Raw genomic sequence first — 22,661 nt, forward strand, 5'->3', positions numbered from 1 at the left:
CGCCCCTCTCGCCCCTCTCGGCCCTCCCTCGGCCGCCGCGGCTCCTCCCGCCGCCACCATGTACGACGCGGACGAAGGTGATGGGTTTTCCTTTTCTTTCTCCTCGCCTTTTCCTCCCGCACGTCCCTCCTAGGGATGGTGCTGGGCGCGCCGGGGCCCGCGGGAGCCGGGAGATGGGGGGGATGCGGTGGGCTCTCCCGGCGTACCGGAAGGCCCCTGAGCCAGGCGAGGGGGGACACGGCGGTGGTCGGAGCCTAACTCACACGTTGTGCTTCCCCGCAGATATGCAATATGATGAAGACGATGATGAAATCACGCCCGACTTGTGGCAAGAAGCCTGCTGGATTGTTATTAGGTGACCTGCTAAAACTCGTTGGTTTTATCGCTTCAAAACCTGTGCTCTCGGTTTGCAGGTGACATTCAGCTTGCTCCCGGGAACACGTCTGGGAGCTGCGGGTTTGATTACACTAAACTGTGTGTTGCAGCACGTTCAGAGCAGGAGGGCTTTTAGCAGAAACAAAGGGCTGGAATAAGAAGTTCTGCTGACCTCCAGCACGCTTTTTTCAGTGAAGAAAGGGGTGGTTGTGGTTCCATATCAAACACGTGGTTTTACCCACTAATCTCACTGCTGTTGCTGGCATTAGGAAATCAGTACTTGGGTATTTTCACCATTTTGGTGTTTTTTTTCTAGCAAAATGTGAAGGTCCAGGACCTGTGTGGCTGGAACAGAGGGGATCCAAGCTAAAAGTTCTGAGTACTATTACTTGGACTTGGGGGCGTCCTCCTAGTTTACTGCAGCTAGGAAAATTAGTTGAAGCAAAGTAATTTACAAGTATTATTGAAAACTTGAGCTGGAGCCACTTTCAGTGAGGTTTGTCATCACATTTCTCTTCCAATTTAAGGGAAATTTGAGGCACTCACTGTGCATGCAGTTGTGGCTTAGCCAAGAGGTGGCAGCAAGTCTGTCACTCCAATATGTCTGTGTCTTCAGGCAGGGAGGGAAGTATTAAACATTTGTGAGGAGCATCTGTGTTTGAATGCCTTAGGTTAAGTAAACGTGTTTGATTTTGTACTATATTTCATGGCATGTGGAGTTTTGGTAATAAATATATCTTAAGTTTGTTTGTGTGTGAAGTACATTAATTAAATTTTCTTATTAACCTGCTTTTTTTTAGCTCCTATTTTGATGAAAAGGGTTTAGTCAGGCAGCAGTTGGATTCCTTTGATGAGTTTATTCAGATGTCTGTGCAGAGAATTGTTGAAGATGCTCCACCAATTGATTTACAAGCTGAAGCCCAGCATGCCTCAGGAGAAGTAGAAGAGCCAGTAAGTGGAGAACCTTGGCAGAGATTATGTGTTTTTACAATTCAAAGTCATTTTATATCAGTTTTATTCAACTCCTGTCGTGCTGTTTGAGTTGAGAAGTGACCAAGAACAAGTGGCTGCTGCAGCTCATATTGTCAGTTCCTCTGCAAAACTGCATGGACAGATTTAGTAAGAGCAGGTCAGGTAGCCAAGAGCAAGCTGTGTTTTGGTGAGATTTTGGTTTTTCAGCAGCTTTACCATGGCAAGGCTTATGGCTGAAAACTTCTCTCTTAGCTTTGACTCAGGTTAGGTCCAGGTTTTCAAAGGGTGCTGTTGTTCATGTTCTTCCCTTGGCACCATGTTCTGAAGAGGACAGATTGTCTCTATTCTGCACCCCGTGATGAGTGTGCTCCTCTACAATGAGTGTGCACCTTCTGCAGTGGCTCTGGTGCTTTCACCTGTGTCCCTTGTATAGTCTGATCCCTGTTCCATAAGTGCAGATGGTGATGAGCCATTGCCTTGATGTCAGTCACTACCTTGATGTTTCCCTCTAGGAAGCATTTAAAGGAACTCTAGGACACCAGAGCATTGAATTTGCTACATGGTTTTCCTGTTCCTTTGCTTTTTTTTTTTGCAGGCAAGCAACTATACTGTAGAGAATAACTGAGATACCTTTTGGTTTCTTTGATAGGCAACAGTTCATAAACATTTAGCTCACTAATGCTTAATATTTTCTCTGTTATTCTCTGTATATTATGGCAGAATTCTCTACTTGTGCAGTTCTGCAGCTGATGTTTGTGTTGCGTGTTCAAATCACAGGCTTCTTTTTGTACAAAAGCTATTATTTTACTTTCTCAAATCACAGAAGTTAGTGTCTTATTCTCTTTTATTATTATTTACAAGTTTTTAGGAATAGGTTTAGAGGTGAGAAAAAGAAAACTTGCTTTTCCCTCAGAGTCACTTGCAGGCAATCTTTCACCACATTTGAAGATGCTGGACTAATTTAAGGAAACTGTGTGTATAGGGAAAAACTTGATTTTTTTGTTTTTGTCTCCCTCTGCTTCTCAGTCTCAAATTTTGAAGGCAAGATGTTTCTTCCATTACAAGTAAATATATTCTTGTTTTTCCAGCCCCGGTATCTGTTGAAGTTTGAACAAATCTATCTCTCCAAACCTACACATTGGGAAAGAGATGGAGCACCCTCACCTATGATGCCAAATGAAGCCAGACTGAGAAACCTTACGTAAGAGCCAACTTTGTGGTGGATAAACACAAGGAAGAACTGCCTCTGCCTTATTAATTAATAACCTTTTGTAATATAGTAGTGCCTTGAAAATTTAATAATTGCTGCTTTATTTAAACTTCCATGTCTAGTTGTTAAATTCAGATGGTGATTGGTGATTTGGTAATAATGCTTAATACACTGGTGAGAGCTTGAATAACTGCCTTCATTAGTCAGGGTTGTACAGAAAGGTAGTAACTGACAGGTGACGCAGTGGTGTTTTTATTCTGTAGGTATTCTGCTCCCTTGTATGTGGATATAACTAAAACAGTTATTAAAGAAGGGGAGGACCAATTGCAGACCCAGCACCAGAAAACCTTTATAGGAAAAATTCCTATCATGTTGCGTTCCACATACTGTTTGCTGAATGGCTTAACTGACCGTGATCTTTGTGAGCTGAATGAGTGCCCACTTGATCCTGGTGGCTACTTCATCATTAATGGATCAGAAAAGGTAAGGGATATACCTTGCAGAGCCATCTTTACAGACACTGGAAGTTCTGTTACTTGTTCCCATATGTTTTGCCAGGAGCATAAACACTCTTATTCCAGTGTACCAGAGATACTGTGGGAGCTCCTGATCTTGCAGAAAGATGGGCTTTTAGTCATCTGTTCGGGCTTTCTCAAGCCACCTTTTCTTCTTTGAGGCACATTTCCCATCTTCAGTTCTTCCCTTCTTCAGTTTTGTCAGCTGCTTTGCATTTTGTGAACTGTTTGCCAGTAAGTGCTTTAGATATTTTTATTTCCATTTTCAGTATTGCAGAGCAGCATGCATTCTGAAATGAGGCAGTTCCTTACTCTGAGTGTCCTCCAGCTTGTTCACAGCTATATAGATGCATTTTGTTTTAAGAAAAGGTTCTTGCCTCCATTGCTGTGGAAGCGGCTTCAGAAAATCATATCCACACCCTGTTAGTGCCTCACCAGTGAAACTGACAGTTTTTTCTAACTCATAACCTGGGGAAACACAGCAAAATAATCAGAATTTTTTATTTCTTCTTGGGGGAAAACAAATTCTGGTTTTGATTGTTGAGCTGGCATTTAAATTTGCCTGTGTAGTGCTTTGGCCTTGGAAAAACAGAGAGTGAAATGCTTTCTTTATCAGTGTGTGAAATGTCTCGGCACAGCCAGCATGTGTGGTAAGTAATAAAAGACAACAGTGTTCCCTGAGTCTCTTGTTTGGGCTATTCCATCTTAACTAGCTTATATTTTGTTTAAATCTGTATTTTTAAAATACAGAGTTTGGCCAATTGACTTCATGCTGTGCAGTGCTCTTAAAGTTGAGGCACCTGAAGGAATAGTAGAAACACTGTGAGTGTTACTTTCAGTGTTCTCTTTTGTCAGTTATTTATTGGTGCTCCTGTTTCTCACACAGGTTCTGATTGCTCAGGAGAAAATGGCTACAAACACAGTGTATGTGTTTGCAAAGAAAGATTCAAAATATGCCTACACAGGAGAGTGTAGATCTTGTCTGGAAAATTCATCTCGACCAACAAGTACTATATGGGTCAGCATGCTGGCCAGAGGTGGACAGGTATGGCTAGGCAGCAGTAACCCCAGAGATTGATTTAGGAGTTTTGTTACTGTCCTGTCTCTTTGTGTCATTTGCTTTTGGGATTTTGAGAAGATTTTTTTTCTGATGCTAAGTTGTAAAGAAGATAAATGAAAATTTGTTGGTTATAAATTATGCTTGTCTCTATGATTAATAATTTGAGGATTGAAATGAAGACTCAATTTGTGGCAGATTTTAGGGCAAGGCTAAAAATAATTTTTAAATTACTATACATTAATTTTTAGAAAATTCAGACAAGCTGTGTCCTGTTTTTACGTGAAGAATAAATAGAAGAGCAGGGACCCGCTCTTTGCTGATGGCAAGCTAGTGTTGAGATGTGTTTTGCAGACCACATATTAATTCATATTTATCATCTAATTGTGCCATCTGTGAGGGACAGTAAGTGCTACTTCTAAAGCAAAAGGTGTCTGTACTCATTTAGTATTGCACTGATGTTTTGAAATTTTCCAAGAGCAACTTAAATAGAGGCTTTACAGTATTCTCACTCCTGATGTCTGAGGCACTCCTGATTTCCTCTGCATCCCACAGCATTTCCTTCTGGAGAAGGAGAGCAGCTACTTGAATAATCACTTGCACATTGGGTTGGAAAAGCTGAGTTAAGCCTGACAGAAGGAACACTGAAGGTGGATAGGATTCCTCTTTGCACTGAAGGAGAGAAATTATGCATATGGGTGAACAAGTAGTATTTATATTCCTTTGTATCAGCAAAAACCTTACAAGTTTTCACCGGCTTCTAAAGCTTGAAATGTTTTTAAAATAAAAAGTCATTGCTGGAGTAAGGTTGCAGAGTAGCTCCTTAGTTGGCCTGCTGAGAAGCCGTGTTTTCCTGTGGTGCTTGAATAAATATGTTTGTGTTGTATCATCCAAATCCAGAGAGAGACTTTTACTTAAAGGCAGGATGATTTAAGCCTAACCCTGCTCTCCCCCATCTTTGCAGGGTGCAAAGAAGAGTGCCATCGGTCAGCGCATTGTAGCAACTCTGCCATATATCAAACAAGAGGTGCCCATCATCATTGTCTTCCGTGCACTCGGCTTTGTGTCTGACAGGGACATTCTAGAGCACATCATATATGATTTTGAAGACCCAGAAATGATGGAAATGGTAATATATATTAAATTATTTCCTGTTCTCATGTTTGTGGTGTGTCAGTGCAGGTAGTCATCACTTGAATCGTTGTTCATTTTCCAGTTGTAATTTATTTATTATTTTTGTGGGTTCTGTATTAGAAATGTTGAAAGTTCTCTGCCTGAATCTATTCTAATGAGTACATTAAGGGAACAGAGCACAGTGGAAATTTTTAAGAGTTATTATGTATTTGGAGAGTTAGGGTTTTCTCCTGCTGTTGTTGACTTTAACTGTAAAATCTTGATTATACCTGAAATAGCATCAGACCTAGAATGAACTTGAATGAGAAATATTTTCTGAAGTTTAAACTATTTTTTGTGTTCTTCTACATGCTTCATTGCTGTCTCCTAATGCCAGAAAGACCTGGATCAATAATTAGCAGATCCTGAAAAGAATCATTAACAAACTACTGTGTAGTTTCCTTCAGCCCCAACAGGCACTGGTTGCTACAGGATTTTGCTGTATTTTTTTGCGTTAGGTCAAACCATCTCTGGATGAAGCATTTGTCATTCAAGAGCAAAATGTTGCCCTAAACTTCATTGGCTCAAGAGGTGCCAAGCCAGGTGTCACTAAAGAAAAGAGAATCAAGTATGCCAAAGAAGTCTTACAGAAAGAAATGCTCCCACATGTTGGTGTCAGTGACTTCTGTGAAACCAAAAAGGCCTATTTTCTAGGGTATGTCAGAACTGTCCCACAGCTGCAAATGGATATTTTTTACTCATATATATGATTGGAAGAATGCCTTGAAAGGAAGTTTGTTTTAACCTCAGTCTTCTGGATACTCTGTGATAAACCTTGGGGCACTGGTATATTTTTCAGGCTGAGAAAATGCAAATTTTGATAAACATGGAAAAAAATAAAGGAACAAAATGAGCCTCAAACACATTTTGGATCTTAAGTTAATATGATGATAGTGCTAAATGACTTTTTGATAACCAGTTGCGTGGATAACATCTAGAAATTAATAACTAAGATTTAGATAAGTATTGATAAGCTGACTGTAATGTAAACCACTCTTTAAAACTAGTAGTACATTGTCTTGATCACTGCTTACTGATATGCAGATGAACCTTAGCATCAGAGAGCTGTGATTTTGTCCCTGATTGCATGGTCTTAAACAGAGCCTGTATTGCAGTACACGGCAGATACTTAGCAAAAGAGACATGACCATCATGATGTAAATATTTTCTTCTCTCTGTCCTTAGCCAGAACTTTCTGTGGGTCATCCACCTCTAAGGATGTCCTGAAGAGGTTTCTTTTAGGGCAGTGGTATCCTAAAGATCTAGAATGGACAGCCTTTAGGAAAGAGTTCACTGACTTATCTATGAAAACATGTACTCTTTGTTGTGAATGTCTGCTGTCAGTTTAAAACATAAACTGTCTTATTTGCTTAGGTATATGGTTCATAGACTGTTGCTGGCAGCACTGGGAAGAAGAGAGCTGGATGACAGAGATCATTATGGCAACAAAAGACTGGATCTTGCTGGGCCACTCTTGGCTTTCCTATTCAGAGGGTAACTATCACATACACGTTTTCTTTCATGGTAGAGGCATTGCCAACTCTGTGCTTCTAAGTCAGACTAATTCTATTGTGTCAGTCAGTCTTGGGCAACACAGCTTCTATCTAATTGACTTCTTTGTGGAGTGGTTGAGTTTCCTATAACACTAGATGGCCAGCATTGACTTGTTTTGAAGCATATTTTGTGCATGTTTACAGACAGTTGCATTTACTTTATTCCCCTCTGCCTCCTCACCCTGGTTACAAATTACTTCTTTTCAGGAGGCCAGTGACATTTTTTCAAATAGCCCCAAGTAGGCTGAATTGCACATGCACTGTTTAATCAGATTTCTTGGTGTCTTCTACAGAATGTTCAAGAATTTGCTGAAGGAAGTGAGAATATATGCACAAAAGTTCATTGACAGAGGGAAAGATTTCAACTTGGAGTTGGCAATTAAAACAAGAATTATTTCAGACGGTTTGAAATATTCATTGGCAACTGGAAACTGGGGTGACCAGAAGAAAGCTCATCAGGCCAGAGCAGGAGTATCTCAGGTACAATAAGAGCTTTGTCAGGTTTACAGTTTTTATGGTAAAACTGTTCTCATGGAAGAGTTTAACATTGCTTAGCAGCCATGCGTGTTGTATGTTAAATAGATATATTCTTAAAAGGAAATTTCCTTAGGTCACACAGATGAAGACCCAAACAGTTGGATCTTCATGGGTCTGTGGTTTAGGTCATGGTTTTTTTGGTCATGGTTTGTTTACTTTGGCTATTGCATTCACTGCTAAACAGTTGTTGTAACTCTTGTACAGATTTTTTTGTTAGATCTTACACTTGTGTAAATTCCTAGTCCCAGGTAATCATCCAGGAGGATGGATTTCTTTTCTTTAGTTACTTCCAGTGCTTCACAGGCAGTTAAAAAAACTTGAGTGACACTTAATAATATAAAAGTTATGTATTCCATGGCAAATGATGAGGAGCACTGACTTTATTAGCCCAGGGTCTTGATGTGGTAAAAGCAAGCTCTGGGAACTTCTGCACTAAAACACTAGTTAGGAGCTTGAGATTCTAGGGGTAATGTGAGATTAGTGGAGGTGAACTAAAAAGTGCAGATAACAAAAATCAAAGGTGTTTTAGTTCTTTTTAAGTACATCATTTCTAGAGGGCGTTGATCCTTTGTGCTACGGTGTCATGATGCCTACCAGTAACACACTTAAGAAGCTTTGACTGACTGAACTCCTTCCAATGTGCAGGTGTTGAATCGCCTGACTTTTGCATCCACGCTTTCCCACCTGAGACGCCTGAATTCTCCGATTGGGAGAGATGGAAAACTGGCCAAGCCCCGGCAGCTGCACAACACCCTGTGGGGAATGGTTTGCCCTGCTGAGACTCCTGAGGTAATGAAAGCAGGATTTGTGTACTAACTGCCTTTCCCTCACGGACATCTTGTAGCCTTGGCACTTGTGATGATCCCTTGCACTTTTTTTAATACTGCTGACACAAATATTTAGCTTTATAGCTAACTGGGTGGTTGGAAGCATATTTTGCATCCACTTCCTTGAGGAGTTAAGTTTAAATTCTTTAATCTTCTTGGGGGAACGTCTTGATTTGAAAATGCAGGTTAACTTTGTGTTTCTGCTAGGGTCATGCAGTAGGACTTGTGAAGAACTTAGCCCTGATGGCTTACATTTCTGTGGGGTCTCAGCCATCCCCAATTCTGGAATTCTTGGAAGAGTGGAGTATGGAAAACCTGGAAGAAATATCCCCAGCAGCAATAGCTGAGTATGTGCAAATAAAACTCTTTAAACAGACTTAAACTTTGTCCTGCACAACACTTCAAGGGTTTGAGGGTTATTTGCTGGGGTGGGCTATTTTTAATTATTATTTGTTTGTATTTCCCCTTTCTAGTGCTACCAAGATATTTGTTAATGGCTGCTGGGTAGGAATACACAAAGATCCGGAGCAGCTGATGAATACTCTAAGGAAGCTTCGTCGTCAGATGGACATCATTGTGTCAGAGGTATAAATCTTTAGATCTAGAGTTTGGGTGTCCTTTTAGACAAGAGAGGATAATGCCTTGATAATACTTTGCAAGTTTCAAGTAGCATTATTTGCAAGTCTCTTTCTGAATATACTTCCTGTTGAGTTTGGTTTATGGTTTTTTTTGGGGAGGCTTTTGTATTTGGTGCATTTGATTTTTTTTTTTATTATTATTATTTTATGCTTCATTGGGTATAATTTGTTGCTTGATTGTGGGGTTCTTTTTTTTAGGGGGGGTTGTTTGTTTTTAAAGAGGATCCAGTTGAAAGACAAAACAGTTGAAAATAATCTTATGAAACGTTCCTGTTTGTAGGAGTGTTACTCTTTGTTCTGTGTTTCTGATAGTGCCTGGAAAGTCTTTGCTTTAGGGAATTTGGCTATCCTGTTTTGTGTTCTGTAGTTTTGATTCCAAGCTGAGACTTAGTATTCATGAGGTGGTGCTGTCTTGCCCAGGTCTCGATGATCAGAGATATTCGTGAGCGAGAAATCCGTATCTACACTGATGCAGGCAGAATTTGTCGGCCCCTTTTAATTGTGGAGAAACAGAAGTTGCTGCTGAAGAAAAGGCACATTGACCAACTGAAGGAACGAGAGTATAACAATTACAGGTGAGATACATTACTGAAATTCAACTGAAGGTGTTATTTTCCATCTTGGAAGGTACATGTTTTCTTAGGTTGGAGAGAGGAATGTTTATTGCTTTGTGCAGCACAAAGATGCTTTCTCGCACTCGTAGTTTAATCAGTTTTTTTAATCACACTGAGGCAGTGGTAGTAATTATAAGCCAGAGAAGTCCTTGTTCCTGTCACTGCTGAAGAGACCCATTTTAGGTGTTAATTGAGTTATTGATTGTTCAGTTGGCAGGATCTTGTGGCCAGTGGTGTAGTAGAGTACATTGACACCCTGGAAGAAGAGACTGTGATGCTGGCAATGACTCCAGATGACTTGCAAGAGAAAGGTGTGGCATATTGTTCAACATACACACACTGTGAGATTCACCCATCCATGATCCTGGGAGTGTGTGCATCTATTATCCCTTTCCCTGATCACAACCAGGTCAGTGCACCTCTGCTGACATACTGCTTTTAAAGCTGATAGAAAACCCACAGGTGTGTGTGTGTGTGTAAGGAGCTTTATGTACATAATTATTGGTCTTCCCTTTGTCTGTCTAGTCTCCCAGGAACACGTACCAGTCTGCTATGGGTAAACAGGCTATGGGAGTCTACATCACCAACTTCCATGTCCGTATGGATACGCTGGCCCACGTGCTGTATTATCCCCAGAAGCCTCTGGTAACAACACGCTCCATGGAATACTTGAGGTTCAGAGAGTTGCCAGCAGGTACGTTGTCAGTTCATGTTCATGGAACAAAAACACTACTCTTCTGTTTTGTTTCGAACATGTCACAAATGGTGTGTGTAGAGTACCTGAACACTTAGCAAATGTGTGCAATTTAAGGAAATAAGTATAGGTTAAGTGTTAGATTGTAGCTGGACACCTAGACTGCAAAAAAATTGTTGGTAGTGTTGCAACTGGGACTACATTACCCAAAAAAGCCTACTACCCTGCTAAAATCTCTCTGAAAAAACTGCATTTTCTATATTGATGTTTGATAGGTTTTTCACAAGGGTCACTCTTGACTCTTTTCTACCCAGAGTTGCATTTGCTGATACTGCATGTTTTTGTGTGTGGGATGTAGAGATTTTATCTGAGGAAGGGCAGAACAGCTTCACTGTGGAGAGTACAGCCTACTTTGAGTTAAAATAGTGTCTGTCTGGGCATGTGTGCATTCTTTCAAAATATTTTCTCTGCATATTGTAGGTATCAACTCGATTGTAGCCATTGCATCATACACAGGCTATAACCAGGAAGATTCTGTCATTATGAACCGTTCTGCTGTTGACAGAGGCTTTTTCAGGTAAGACTCTGTAAATTTTTTAACTGCTTGGAATTAAAAAAAAAAACTATATTGAGTTGTCTAGAGGCTCAAGAAAAATTCTTTTCATGCTGGAAGATGCTGTTCTCCAAATCTTTCCAACTTGAGAAGCATTTTAATTTTTTTTTAATGGGGATGGAGGGAGAAACACAATGAAAACAGTGATTGTGTATCTTAGAAAAACACCATGAAACCTCAGCACCCACTTTGTCTTCTTAATCTTCCATTTTGATCTTCATTCTGTTTAGGGTCCTTTGTATCACAGTTTAATGAAAAAACATTTGGACTCTTTCCTGGTGTATTTTCATATAAGTCTTGCCAGTTATCAGAACAATGTTGCAGCATTTTAGCATAGTCTTGTCTTTATTAGTGAGACATTTGCTACCAGTTCGGATTGGAATGTTCCTCTCCTTAGAAGGAACTGCTGTTGCACAGCTGGTGGCTGATGTGACTTCATGCATTATAGTATCTGAAAGCACTTTGGTGTGCTGGCAACTGAGGCAGCAAACAAAAACCCTTAAAGCACCAGAAAAAAACGTATATGAATTGGAAGCTTTTCACTGCAGCTCATTTGTACTGAGTGTGGCACTCCAAGGTAGCAGTGGAAGCCTAAAAAAGTTGGCAAAATTGCGTGCAGGAGGAAGGCAATAAGAGAATGATTTGCTGAAGATGTGAATTATCATTAGGAGTAATAACTGCTTCTGTGGTGTCAAGCATATACAAAAGTCTTTGCAGTTCATAAAAATTAGCATATAATCTTAGGTACTTTGGCAAAAGTGATGGTCACTGCAAAGTGACCATCATAATGCCCTCTGAAACTTTTCTGTGTGGTGGGTTGTTTTTTTGTTTTCCCCTCCTCAGTGAAGGTCAGATTAACAGGAAATCAGAGGAGAGGTTATTTGGATTTGGTTGTCATTAGTAACAGTAGCCATAATATGTGAAAATGAGATAGGGGGGAAAATGATGCTGGCTTCACTGGAGAAGACTTCATAACTTTGTTTCAGGTCTGTGTTCTATCGCTCATACAAAGAGCAAGAGTCTAAGAAAGGGTATGACCAAGAGGAAGTTTTTGAAAAGCCTACACGTGAAACTTGCCAAGGTAAGATAAAGGAGTGTTTTTAAATTAAGGTTTTGTGGACAAGGTAGTATTGAACTGATTCAGTCTTCATTCTGGCATACATTAATACAGACATTTCTATATTTCACAGAAATTACTGTATCAGTTGAGATATTTAGATTAGATGTTATAGCAGTTGTCTGAAGCTGCAAGCAGATGTGTTGAATTACTGCAGAACATCGAGTCAGTATGTTGAAAAATTTGGGAGTCTATTTTTTTTGGTTCCTTCTTCCCCAAGGTATGAGACATGCAATCTATGACAAACTTGATGATGATGGTTTGATAGCCCCTGGGGTACGTGTGTCTGGGGATGATGTCATCATTGGCAAAACAGTCACACTGCCAGAAAATGAAGATGAGCTGGAAAGCACCAACAGACGCTTCACCAAGAGAGACTGCAGCACCTTCCTGCGGACCAGTGAGACTGGGATTGTAGATCAGGTCATGGTAACCCTGAACCAGGAAGGGTACAAATTCTGCAAGATTAGGGTGAGCACTGATGTTTGTGCTTTCTGCTTTAATGATCTTTGGTCTGTATTTAAGTCACCAATTGCATGTTTTCCTGTGGCTTACAGGTACGTTCTGTAAGAATTCCACAAATTGGAGATAAATTCGCTAGCAGACATGGTCAGAAAGGAACCTGTGGGATCCAGTACAGGCAAGAGGTAGTAATTTATTTTTTTCTTCTTTCGGAGATTTTACCTGTGATGATCTTAGCATTGGAACTCTCTTAAGTGAATTGTCTGTGGAATATCTACTCAGGTGCAATATTGACTTAAATGTAGCTAAAATATTTTTAGAAGGAGACACAGCTACTTTTTACATATTTCAATGCCTTTTAAATTTTTTAAAATACTTAATTTGGATCCAGGCACATACTTTTCCTATACATGATTTCTAGGAGGAATTGATTGTGTGTTTCCCTGTTCTAGGATATGCCCTTCACGTGTGAAGGCATCACACCTGATATCATTATTAACCCCCATGCCATCCCTTCCCGCATGACCATTGGTCACTTGATTGAGTGTCTTCAGGGCAAGGTAAGAACAGTGTTCTATACTGCATGTCTCAGAATATGAATTGAAATTTGGTGGGGATTGTTGTTTGCTTTGAGCTTTTCTTTTTTCCTGAAGATAAACACTATCTAGTAGGTGTTAATTCACGTAAAAATGATTGTTCTCCAGTTATTTGATAGCAAAAGGAGGTTTCTTAGGGAAGATGTACAGTCCTGTAAATTTTATCCAGAAGGTCAGGTCCTACCTACAGTGTGCTTTTGTTCCAGACATTTTCCCCTGACCTAGAATAAGGAGAGGCAAAATTGTTTATAGTGTGTATTTTTTGAAATATGTGGCAGATAAACACAGTGAGATAGGATACTACCATTGGCATGGAATCTCAAATTCCAGTATTAAGAGTTACAACTGTTTGAAACATCTAAATATGGTCTAACCAGTCCTTCAGAAACCTGACAGACTTTTCCAAATCTCTTCTCTGTAGGTGTCTGCAAACAAGGGAGAAATTGGTGATGCTACACCTTTTAATGATGCTGTCAACGTACAAAAGATTTCCAACCTTTTATCAGATTATGGCTATCATCTAAGAGGAAATGAGGTATAAACAAAGTATCAATCCACTGTAATTTTTTTAATATACCTGTGATGGGTAGTAAGGCTTATGATTGCATTGACTTCTTCAGGTCCTCTACAATGGCTTCACTGGTCGAAAAATCACATCCCAGATCTTCATTGGCCCTACCTATTACCAGCGCTTGAAGCACATGGTGGATGACAAAATCCATTCTCGTGCACGAGGGCCAATCCAGATCCTTAACAGACAGCCCATGGAAGGCAGATCTCGGTAAGGATCCCTCCTAGTTTTTTTATGGTCTCTTGGTTTCCTGTCCAGTTTTTAGCCCTGAACAAGTAGTTAGTTCAGCTTTGCAGCTTAATTAGTTCGCCCCAAATAGCCACCCATTTTTTCATGTGATTGGCTTAAGATCTTGTATTGAGTGCAGGTGCCAAGGTTTTGGTAGAGGAGATACTGCTGGGGTGACGTCTCTGAGAAAGGACCAGGGCTTGCCCCATGCTGGACACAGCCACTTACAGCTGGCCCTGGCAGCCCCAGTGCTGGCCAGAGCTGAGCCCAGCAGTGGTGCTGGTAGCACCTCCTTGAGAATATATTTAAGAAAGGGTAAAAAATGCTGTGCAGCAACTGTGAGAGAGGAGTGAGGAAATGCAACAGGAATTGCCCTGCAGCCTGTGGAAAGCCCATACTGGAGCAGGCTCCTGGTAGGAGATATGATCTGTGGGGGACCCCTGCTGCTGCAGTCTGTTCCTGAAGGATTCTATCCCATGGGAAGGGCCCATGCTGGAACAGTTTGTGAAGGACTGTCCCATGGAAGGGGCCATATGCTGGAGCAGGAAAAAATTGTGAGGAGAAAGGAACAGCCAAGAGCAGCTATGATGCACTGACTGCAATCCCCATTCTCCCAGTCATCACAGGGAGGAGAGGAAGAGTTAGTAATGAACAAGTGAAGTAAATCTGGGAAGAAGATTGGGGAGGTGACCTTTTTAGTTTTGTCTTTGTTTCTCATCATCCTACTCCATTTTTAATGGGTGATAATCTCATTTTCCCCATGCTGAGTCTGTTTTGTCTGTCATAGTAATTGATAAGCAATCTCCCTGGTTTTATCTCCACTCATGAGCTTTTCCATCTTACTTTCTCCCCATGTCCTGTTTACATGGTGGAGACCAGAGAGCTGTTTGGTGGGTATCTAGCAGACAGCCAAGGTTAAACCCACCGCAGATAAGCAGAGGATGACTTAATTGTACACTTCATTTTGCTGTGTGGTTGTGCTGTGGCTGTCAGACACCAGCTGTAGAAATCCTCATCAGCAGTTATAAATTACTGTTCTCACAGTTTTAGTCTGTGGTGTTAGAGGAAAATTAACGCACCGTTTTCCTCCTGCCTTGCAATACGATACTTGTTCCACCAACAAGAACTGATGATTTTACCAGTGAACTCAAAAGTTGAGGGGTTTTTCTCTTCATTTTAGTGATGGTGGCCTTCGCTTTGGAGAAATGGAACGAGATTGCCAGATTGCTCATGGAGCAGCCCAGTTCTTGAGAGAAAGATTGTTTGAAGCTTCAGACCCATACCAGGTCCATGTGTGTAACCTCTGTGGAATCATGGCAATTGCAAACACGAGGACTCACACCTACGAATGCCGTGGATGCCGTAATAAAACTCAGGTGCGTGTGGTTTTCATCAGCCATTGTTTCTCCTTGTGGGCAGGAGGAAATGCCACTTGAATGAAGCAGGAGGATAGGGAAGTAAATATTTAAAGAAGCACCAGAACAATTGCTATTTTAGTTTCATAACTGTTTTAAGTGTTTATAGTGTTGTAGTCAATTTGGATGCTTCCTTATTAATTTTACAGTGTTGGCTTGTCACTTAGCAGGAAATGCTGCTCAAGTGTTGTACAGTGCAGAGTTTTCAGAGACTTTAAATGCTCAAGAACTTATTTTTAGAAGTAAAACTCAGAATCACAGGAATTTCGAGGCATCGCCCTTGTGACTGTTCCGTGAAGATATTTATGCTTGCAGAGCTGGGTCCCCACGGGAGGTCTTTTGTGCTGCACTTTGGTGGGTTTTTTTTAATTTAATAAAAGCTCTGCAGTGCATGCTTGGTTACAGAAGTATGTCAAGGGACAGCAGTAACAGAGATAAAAATAGCCTTGAACAGGCTTGGTTTTGTGCCAAGGACTGACTGCTGCAACTCTGAACAATGGCACTGGGGTTACAGAGTGATGTACTGGAAACCTTACCTGCATTTATCCACCTCAGGCACACTCTACTATGCACATGTTCTGTTAAATGGTTCTTGTTTAGGATCAGATCCCTTGGCTGCATTTTTACTTTAAAAATGTGTTCTGGAAAGCTGCTGTGTAGCCCCTACAGTCTCAGCTTCCTTCTTGCTTTGGTACTGTCTGTGAGTAATTCTCGTTAAATGTTTTCATGCATAACTTCAGATTTGCTTTTAAGCCAAAAACTCAACTACGTTATTTGTGTAGAGGATGTGGAAGTTGATGCTTTATGAGTTTTTATCACAAGACTTTTGAAATCTCTTTCCAGATATCTTTGGTTCGAATGCCCTACGCCTGCAAACTCCTCTTCCAGGAACTGATGTCTATGAGTATTGCACCTCGTATGATGAGTGTTTAGCCTTAAAAGGGCTTTTTTTTTTTTTTAATTATGAGACTCAAGTGCTCAGGTTTTGTTTCATTTTGTACACGTTACATTCAGAATTACAGTTTTACTCATCTGCTGTGTGCTGTTCAAAAGTATGTTTATTTCCTGTAAATAGAATTAAAATTTGTAATCGAGTTTGTGAATCTATTTGTGTATCTGTGAAAGAAGTGTGCAAGCAAATTGGGACTCAAAGAAAAAGGGAATTAAGAGGGACTGATTAGTCAGCTAGAAAAAGCCAGAGCTTGCAGCTTTCCAAAATACTAATTTAAAACTGTGCATAAGTGAAAGTCCTCACATCACAGCTCTGCACCATCATCTGTGGAAAAACAAAAATATGTTACACTCTGTCCTGTTCCAAAGGGGAATATTGCAACTTCGGCAATAGCTTTGGGATCTCTTGGCTGAGGATGAGATCTGACCCCTCCTTCCTTCCTGCCTTCTTTCCTTCCCTCCCTGCTGCAGGGGGGTGATAACAGACATGTTTTTCTGTGCTGAGATCACCTGGACATGGTACACAGACTCTCACGGTGGTGCTATGATGTCTGACAGTTTGTTCCATTAATTTTATCAATTTCTTTTAAAGTGGCAGTCTACATTTACTTATCATTTAGCTCCAGATGCCTCGGAGCTTTCCTACAGTTGAAAAGAACCAGCTGTAGCATGTGCTGGGCGTGTGCAAGAAACAAACTGTTCTGGGGTATAATAAGCTTGCTGTTCATGGCACAACTCAGTAAAACTCAATTTCATTCACATCCATAAATAAGATGTTTGAAAAGGGATTAGAGACTACCTTAAAATCATTAGCAAAGTTCCTGAGCATGATACTTGGATTCATTGTAAGCTTTCATTTCAGTGCCAGGTGCTGCTAATATTCTTCTAAGGGAAGTATTTTAGCTCTTCATAGATATAAGGACACAAAAAGTCAAGACTATATAGTTTGGATAAAGCTAGCAGGGATTAAAATTAAGGATTACGTCCAATAGGGGACTTGGGCAGCACAGTATTCTCTAGCCAGGTGCTTTATTCCCTGTCCCTCTGCCTCTAGCAGGGTTAGTTACTGTTTTGGCTCTCCAGATTTATTCCTAAGCATATCATGTGGCTGTGGTACTGAGCCATCCTCTGCAGATGGGATGAGGGTGGCTGGTTTGCCACCAGCTTTGCACACAGCCTAGCAAGGAGGACATGCTGTGGCAAGTCTCCTGAGGTTTCACATCCCAGCATGCAGAGAACGTGGCAGGAACTGGAACATCTGCTGTGCCAATACTGCTCTCAGGAGAGAGGAGCAGGGTTGAAAGCATCCAGACAACACTGAAAGGATGATACAAATGTAGGACTGGAAACACATTGGAAGTTGCTCTATTAAAAAACCCCAGAAGGTGTTTCCAGTTAATTTGGTATTTCCAGTACTTTACAGTATGCGGGAGGTTATTGAACAATCCCTTGAGAACTCCAGTAGCTAAGATTTGCTGGAATGTTCTGTCAAATGTAAAAAACTGCATGTTAAACTGGTATTTCTAGTGCAGGGGGAGGGTTTGTTGTTTGTTTTGGTGTTTTTTTTGTTTGGGTTTTTTTTCTGTTTGGTTTTTTTTTGTTGTTGTTGTTTTTTTGTGGGATTTTTTGTGGGGTTTTTTGGGTTTTTTTTTTTTTTTTGAAAGCATTAAACAGAGGTAGTCCTTTTATATCAAATAACAATAAACTGTTAAGGGAGAGAGCTTCTGAGTGTTCAGCCACACTTACCAACCTTTGGTCAGGGCTATTTCATGCAGAGTTTCCACAACGTGGATTTTTGCAGAAGCTGTTGCCTCTCCTTTGGCATTTGATGCATGGCACTCATATTCCCCAGCATCCTCTTTGCTCAGAGGAGATATCTAAAAGAAGAAACACATCCCGCTCCCCCAGTGAGCATCTCGTGCACTGGTAGAGGTGATTCTGTTTTCAGGTATCTTACAGAACTTCCTTGTGTCAAACCCTGTCCTCCCCACTATTCTCCCTCTGATTTTGCAAGTGGTATGCACACTGCAAAACACTGCATGCTAGACAGAGGAAGGGTGCATGTACCAGGTAAGACTGGAACCAGCAGCCACCCTTATCCTTCATCTCTAACTTACACAGGCTGTTTTCCTCTAAATGCCCTGTCTGTTGCCATTTGTCTACTGTTCTTTGTCCATGGGCAGTTTGCAAACTGCACTCTGCTGCCTGTGCAGCTCTGTGCACCCACAGAGTACTTACCAGCACCCAGCCAGTCACTTCGTGTTTCTCAGGGCCCCCACGGGTCTGGATAGCCAAGTTCTCCCGGTCCCCAGGCAGAAGCTCCATCCTCTGGACACCATACTGTCCTCGAATTATCTAGACAGAGGGGCAGGAACGGGTAAGAACTTAGGGGCTAACTTATGCTGGAACTGCATGCTGAGCATACCTGCACACAGATCAACATTAGATACACATGAATGTGTTTTGTGCAGCAGCAGTGTATTCCTAGTGTCAGAGTTTCACCTTATCCTCCGTGTAGTGCAGCCACACCACCCCAGTGCCTCAGCCCTGAGGCTGGGTTCCCCTCAGCAGCAAGAGTGGCCCAGTTTTCTGGAACGGATGGTGCTGGGCAGCAGCGTGTGCCAACATGCCCTGTGTTGATCTAGCCTCACAAAACCTGTGTGTGTTCCGAAGGGTGTGCTCAGCCGTGCCTGTTTCTGCTGCAGCAAACCAGGCAGTCCCTCCTGGTAGGCACAGCATCAATGGGAAAGCAGCACTGCAGTCTTTACCCAGTATCTGAGCCCAGAGCACAGCACAAGATAAGTGGTGCTCAGCCCTTGTTACAACCAGGTCAAGCTGTCTCTCAGCCATGAGGAAGAGGCATGAAAAGCAGAACAGCACTGACAGTCAGTGTAAACTCAGCATCTATTCATAAACAAGCAGAACATGCTGCGTGAGTCAACAAGCCCACATTGTATGTTCACCTGACAGTCTGCTCTTGAACCTCTATGAATAAAGCTTGCTGTCTTACAGCAAATTTTGTGCTAATCTAGTTTTTTTCTCCATAGTATCCTTTAGTAATGTTGCAGCTTAATTTTAAGACCCTTCACAAGTGTGCACAAACCTGTGGCACTTGAGGAGGCTGCAGGAGCCATGCAGTGCCTCTCAGCCCTACAGCCAGGATCCTCTCCATTCAACATTGGCCCCCATCCTAAGCCAGATGTTACCAGTGCTGCCAAAATCAACATGCTGCTGGCTACTGGAGCTAAATGACTGCCCCATGTGGTTCCTGTTCCCGACGTGGATGATGTCTAGCCACCTCAGAGTCACTGCTGCCAGTAGGGTGAAGGTGAAGGCAGGTCAAGGGACATTCCCTACATGCTCCAAATACCAGGCGCTACCAAGAGAAACACGTGTCCTGTCCTGGCTTGGGATCAGCAAGTTATTATTTCTAAATAATGTCTAAAAACTAAGCAAAACCAGATGTGTGGGGGTAGACTGAACTGCAGAGATGAGAGAACTCATCAAAGAGGTGTATTTCTACAGAGATCTGCTATGGCCTTTGTGCTTACCAGGCACTTTCAGCCACCTCAGTTTTGCTGTGCTGTAAGAGCTCCAAGCAGGGCCCTTACCTTGTTCCAGATGAGGACAGGGGTTGGGATGCCAATGACTTCGCAGCTCAGGTATATTTGTGCTCCTGTCACATTCCAGATGTCCTTAGGAGGAGTCACAATGGAGGGTCCTGCAAAAAGGGAGAAAAGCTTTTAAGTCCCAGGTGACTGCAAGCCTGCCTCCATGTAAAGCCTTTTAAGTGGGAGACAGCCAGTTTTGAGGATGAGGTGAAGCTAGGAGCAAAGTTCACTGGACTGATCCCACATCACAACACTTCTCTCTCCAAAGTGAGACACACACCCAGCCTTGAGCTATCCAGACCAATGGGCGCTTGCCCCAGATGAAAACTCAAGTGTTGAGCAGTTCAGTTGATGAGTCCTCCTCCTCACAAGTTTGAGGTTAGAAGTGAAATACTATTTGTATTCTGTCATCTCAGGGGCTGAGCAGAACTGTACCAACTGCTGGCCCTGCTTACCATGCAGTCACCAAGTCAGCTGGCATGGAGGAAAGGACCCCTAGGAGACAGGGTGCATCCCACTCACTCTATCATGCCATGAAGAGCTTGCCCAACTTTGCAGCATCATTTCTCCTGGCATGATTTCAATGTGGGCTAGCAAAATTCCATGTTATGCTGTTCCTGTTTTACCTGTGTGCAATGCTCAGCCAAAGGCTGGCTGGGTGGTGGCAGAGCTCTGCATGGGCAAGATCTGGGAAGGGAGAAGGTGAATGCAGAGCTCTGTTTTTCTCCAGAGAGCTCCAGATTCCTGGTTAAATAGAGAGTTGCTTCTAAAGCAGATCAGAGCAGGGTTGTTTTGCAGATCTGACTGGAGATGTTTATCCCTCAGGCTGGGAAATGCTGGAGACGTAATCCATATCCCAGGAAGGGAAGAAAGCCTTTTCTGTTCAATCCCTCTTTAGCGAGGCTGTTTTGCTAAACACAGCTATTAATTCCCTGCAATAGGAAGTACAGACCACAGGAGCATGAGTGTTTATTTCCAGTTATTGATAGCTCTAAGAACGCCACAAACAGCTTTCCCCCTTCTGTTCTGAAGATGCAGGCAGTAACAGGAAACTCAAGCTCCCATTACACTCCATCAGGAGAAGGCATTTCTTATGCAGACAGGTACTCCAGAGCCAGCCTGACAGAAGCTCCTGGGAATACTGGCTCACAGACCACACACAGCTCATTCCCAGTCCCATAAAAGATGGGCAGATATGGGTCCTGATGCTCCTTATGGGGTCCTGAATTTGCACTGATTTCAGCCCTGCATGTGCACTCTACCCTGCAGCCCTGTTGCAGACAGTGGGGTGCAGGTTTCAAGTGCATAGCATTGCACCAACATCTTCCAGCAGAAAACTGCTGTCTTCTTCCTTCTCATGATCTGTGGACAGATCCACACTAGTATCATCAGCCAAAGAGTATCAGCCATGCTTCTATTTTAGCCCAAGAGATGCTGAGGTGGTTCTCTGCTCCTGAGCAGCTGGTGCAAACCCAGAGAAGTGTTTGCTCTTCTCTTTCGAGACTTCTCTCTCCAGGAATGACTGTACACAGCCTGCTGGTGGGAAGCTACTTAGAGATTAGGGGTGGCTGCACTCAATATTCTCTGTTACAGAAGTATCTCAGTTCTGATTTTTAACAGGAGGCAGCTGTGGAGAAGCAGAAAAGTTTTATGTGTAGCCCCGGGCGATGGTTGAAACCACACCTAATAGTCAGCACAGGCTGATTTCTTGGCAGACACCACAACCCAGGTGTTCCTCATCAGCACAGAGATGAGTCTCATGCCTGAGAAGAGGATTTAAGCAGCATTTCAACACCCTGCTGAAGGTTTTCTCCCCTGAGTACCCTACAGTGGCCAGCCCATTGCCATCTGCAGGATGGGGCCACCTCAGGTCATGCACTCTGCTCCCCTTACCCAGTGCGGCATTTCCTGCACAGCCTAGCTGTTCTTTTTTTCTGGTGTCCCTTAAACAATAGGGACAATAAGGTGCTTGGGAGCTGTGAAGGGACACAATGTCCCCAGGCAGCTTGGCTGGACTCGTGCTCTGTGTGGGACCTCCAGCTGATATACACCCAGCAAAGCCTGCTGCTGCTACTATTATTCTGTTGTCCAGCCCTCCACATGCAAATTTGCTTTCCTAAAACAGAGCTTGGGACTTGTCCCCAGCTACCAGGGTTATGTCTGCCCCTGTAGGACACCATCTATCACTGTGGTTCTTCCATGAGGCAAGAAAACCACAAGTGCCATGATCACCACCTCTCACCACAGAAAAGGAGAGATCATGACTCTTACATTAAGAGCCAGGTGGATGTTAAGGCATTGCTGTGCTCTTCCAGGATCTGGCTAAATTCTCCCCTGGCTGGGAACTGGCAGCATTCAGCACACCACTAAATCCACTGCCTGAGGTGTCTCAGTCTTGGTTACTGCCAAGTTTCCCCCTGTGCCAAGGGTTCAGGCACCCACTTGTCCAGAGGTGTTTATTCACCCTGCCAGGATGAATAGGTCACACCATGATTTTTCAGCAGCAATTGCTGTCAAGGAAAAAGAGACAAGGAATTTCTACCCATCTCCTGGGTGAGGAGAAATTGTTTACCTTCTTGGACAGGGGAATTGCCTGCACAGCTTCACAGCAAAGCCCTGTCTGGCTTGGCACAGCAGTCACAGCACAGTGAGAGCTTGGCTGTTACAAGCTTGTCCTGAGCTCGGGATGTACATCCTGATCCAACCAGGCAGAACATGACATTTTACATTTGGCTGTAAAATGAGCTGGAAGTATCCACAGGCCTCTGCTTGTATCTGACACAGCTCTGGGGCCAGGAGGGAATATGCATCCTGAGAGATGCAGCAAGTGTCATGGGAAAAGTCACTGTGCTCTCTCTGGACATTTGACTTAAATCCATACAGACAAAACTCTAGAGCTGGGCTTCTTCCGCCACTAAAAATAAATGAGACA

The 22,661-nt window shown here is 42.5% G+C and overlaps 2 protein-coding genes across 4 annotated transcripts in view; one reads left to right on the plus strand and one right to left on the minus strand.

Annotated features, from left to right (window-relative positions):
• POLR2B (RNA polymerase II subunit B) lies at window positions 1-16,262 on the plus strand. Of its 2 annotated transcripts, XM_053974870.1 has the most exons (25): window positions 1-77; window positions 283-355; window positions 1,176-1,326; window positions 2,436-2,548; window positions 2,821-3,040; window positions 3,959-4,117; window positions 5,094-5,258; window positions 5,761-5,957; window positions 6,677-6,796; window positions 7,149-7,335; window positions 8,038-8,181; window positions 8,427-8,566; window positions 8,693-8,804; window positions 9,278-9,432; window positions 9,682-9,880; window positions 9,997-10,165; window positions 10,646-10,742; window positions 11,765-11,859; window positions 12,116-12,366; window positions 12,453-12,542; window positions 12,810-12,917; window positions 13,375-13,488; window positions 13,574-13,734; window positions 14,933-15,128; window positions 16,011-16,262. In XM_053974870.1, the coding sequence occupies exons 1-25, from the start codon at window positions 59-61 to the stop codon at window positions 16,098-16,100; spliced, it is 3,525 nt and encodes a 1,174-aa protein (XP_053830845.1). In that variant the 5' UTR covers window positions 1-58; the 3' UTR covers window positions 16,101-16,262. The 2 variants fall into 2 exon arrangements, with proteins under 2 accessions (XP_053830845.1, XP_053830846.1); XM_053974871.1 differs by lacking the exons at window positions 1-77; window positions 1,176-1,326 and having other exon boundaries at window positions 278-355.
• Window positions 16,208-22,661, minus strand: part of IGFBP7 (insulin like growth factor binding protein 7) — a 15,438-nt gene continuing 8,984 nt past the window's right edge. Inside the window, exons 2-5 of one of the 2 annotated variants that reach the window (XM_053974887.1) lie at window positions 19,730-19,839; window positions 18,357-18,473; window positions 17,869-17,995; window positions 16,208-16,443 (exon numbers count right to left, since the gene is read on the minus strand). In XM_053974887.1, coding sequence (XP_053830862.1) covers window positions 16,424-16,443; window positions 17,869-17,995; window positions 18,357-18,473; window positions 19,730-19,839 — 374 coding nt within the window. In that variant the 3' untranslated portion in view covers window positions 16,208-16,423. Of the gene's footprint in view, window positions 16,444-17,864; window positions 17,996-18,356; window positions 18,474-19,729; window positions 19,840-22,661 lie in introns of both variants that reach the window. The other variant, XM_053974888.1, reaches the window with a different exon arrangement.

The sequence above is a fragment of the Vidua macroura genome, chromosome 4 (genome assembly GCF_024509145.1).
Source record: "Vidua macroura isolate BioBank_ID:100142 chromosome 4, ASM2450914v1, whole genome shotgun sequence".
NCBI classification, from domain to species: domain Eukaryota; kingdom Metazoa; phylum Chordata; class Aves; order Passeriformes; family Viduidae; genus Vidua; species Vidua macroura.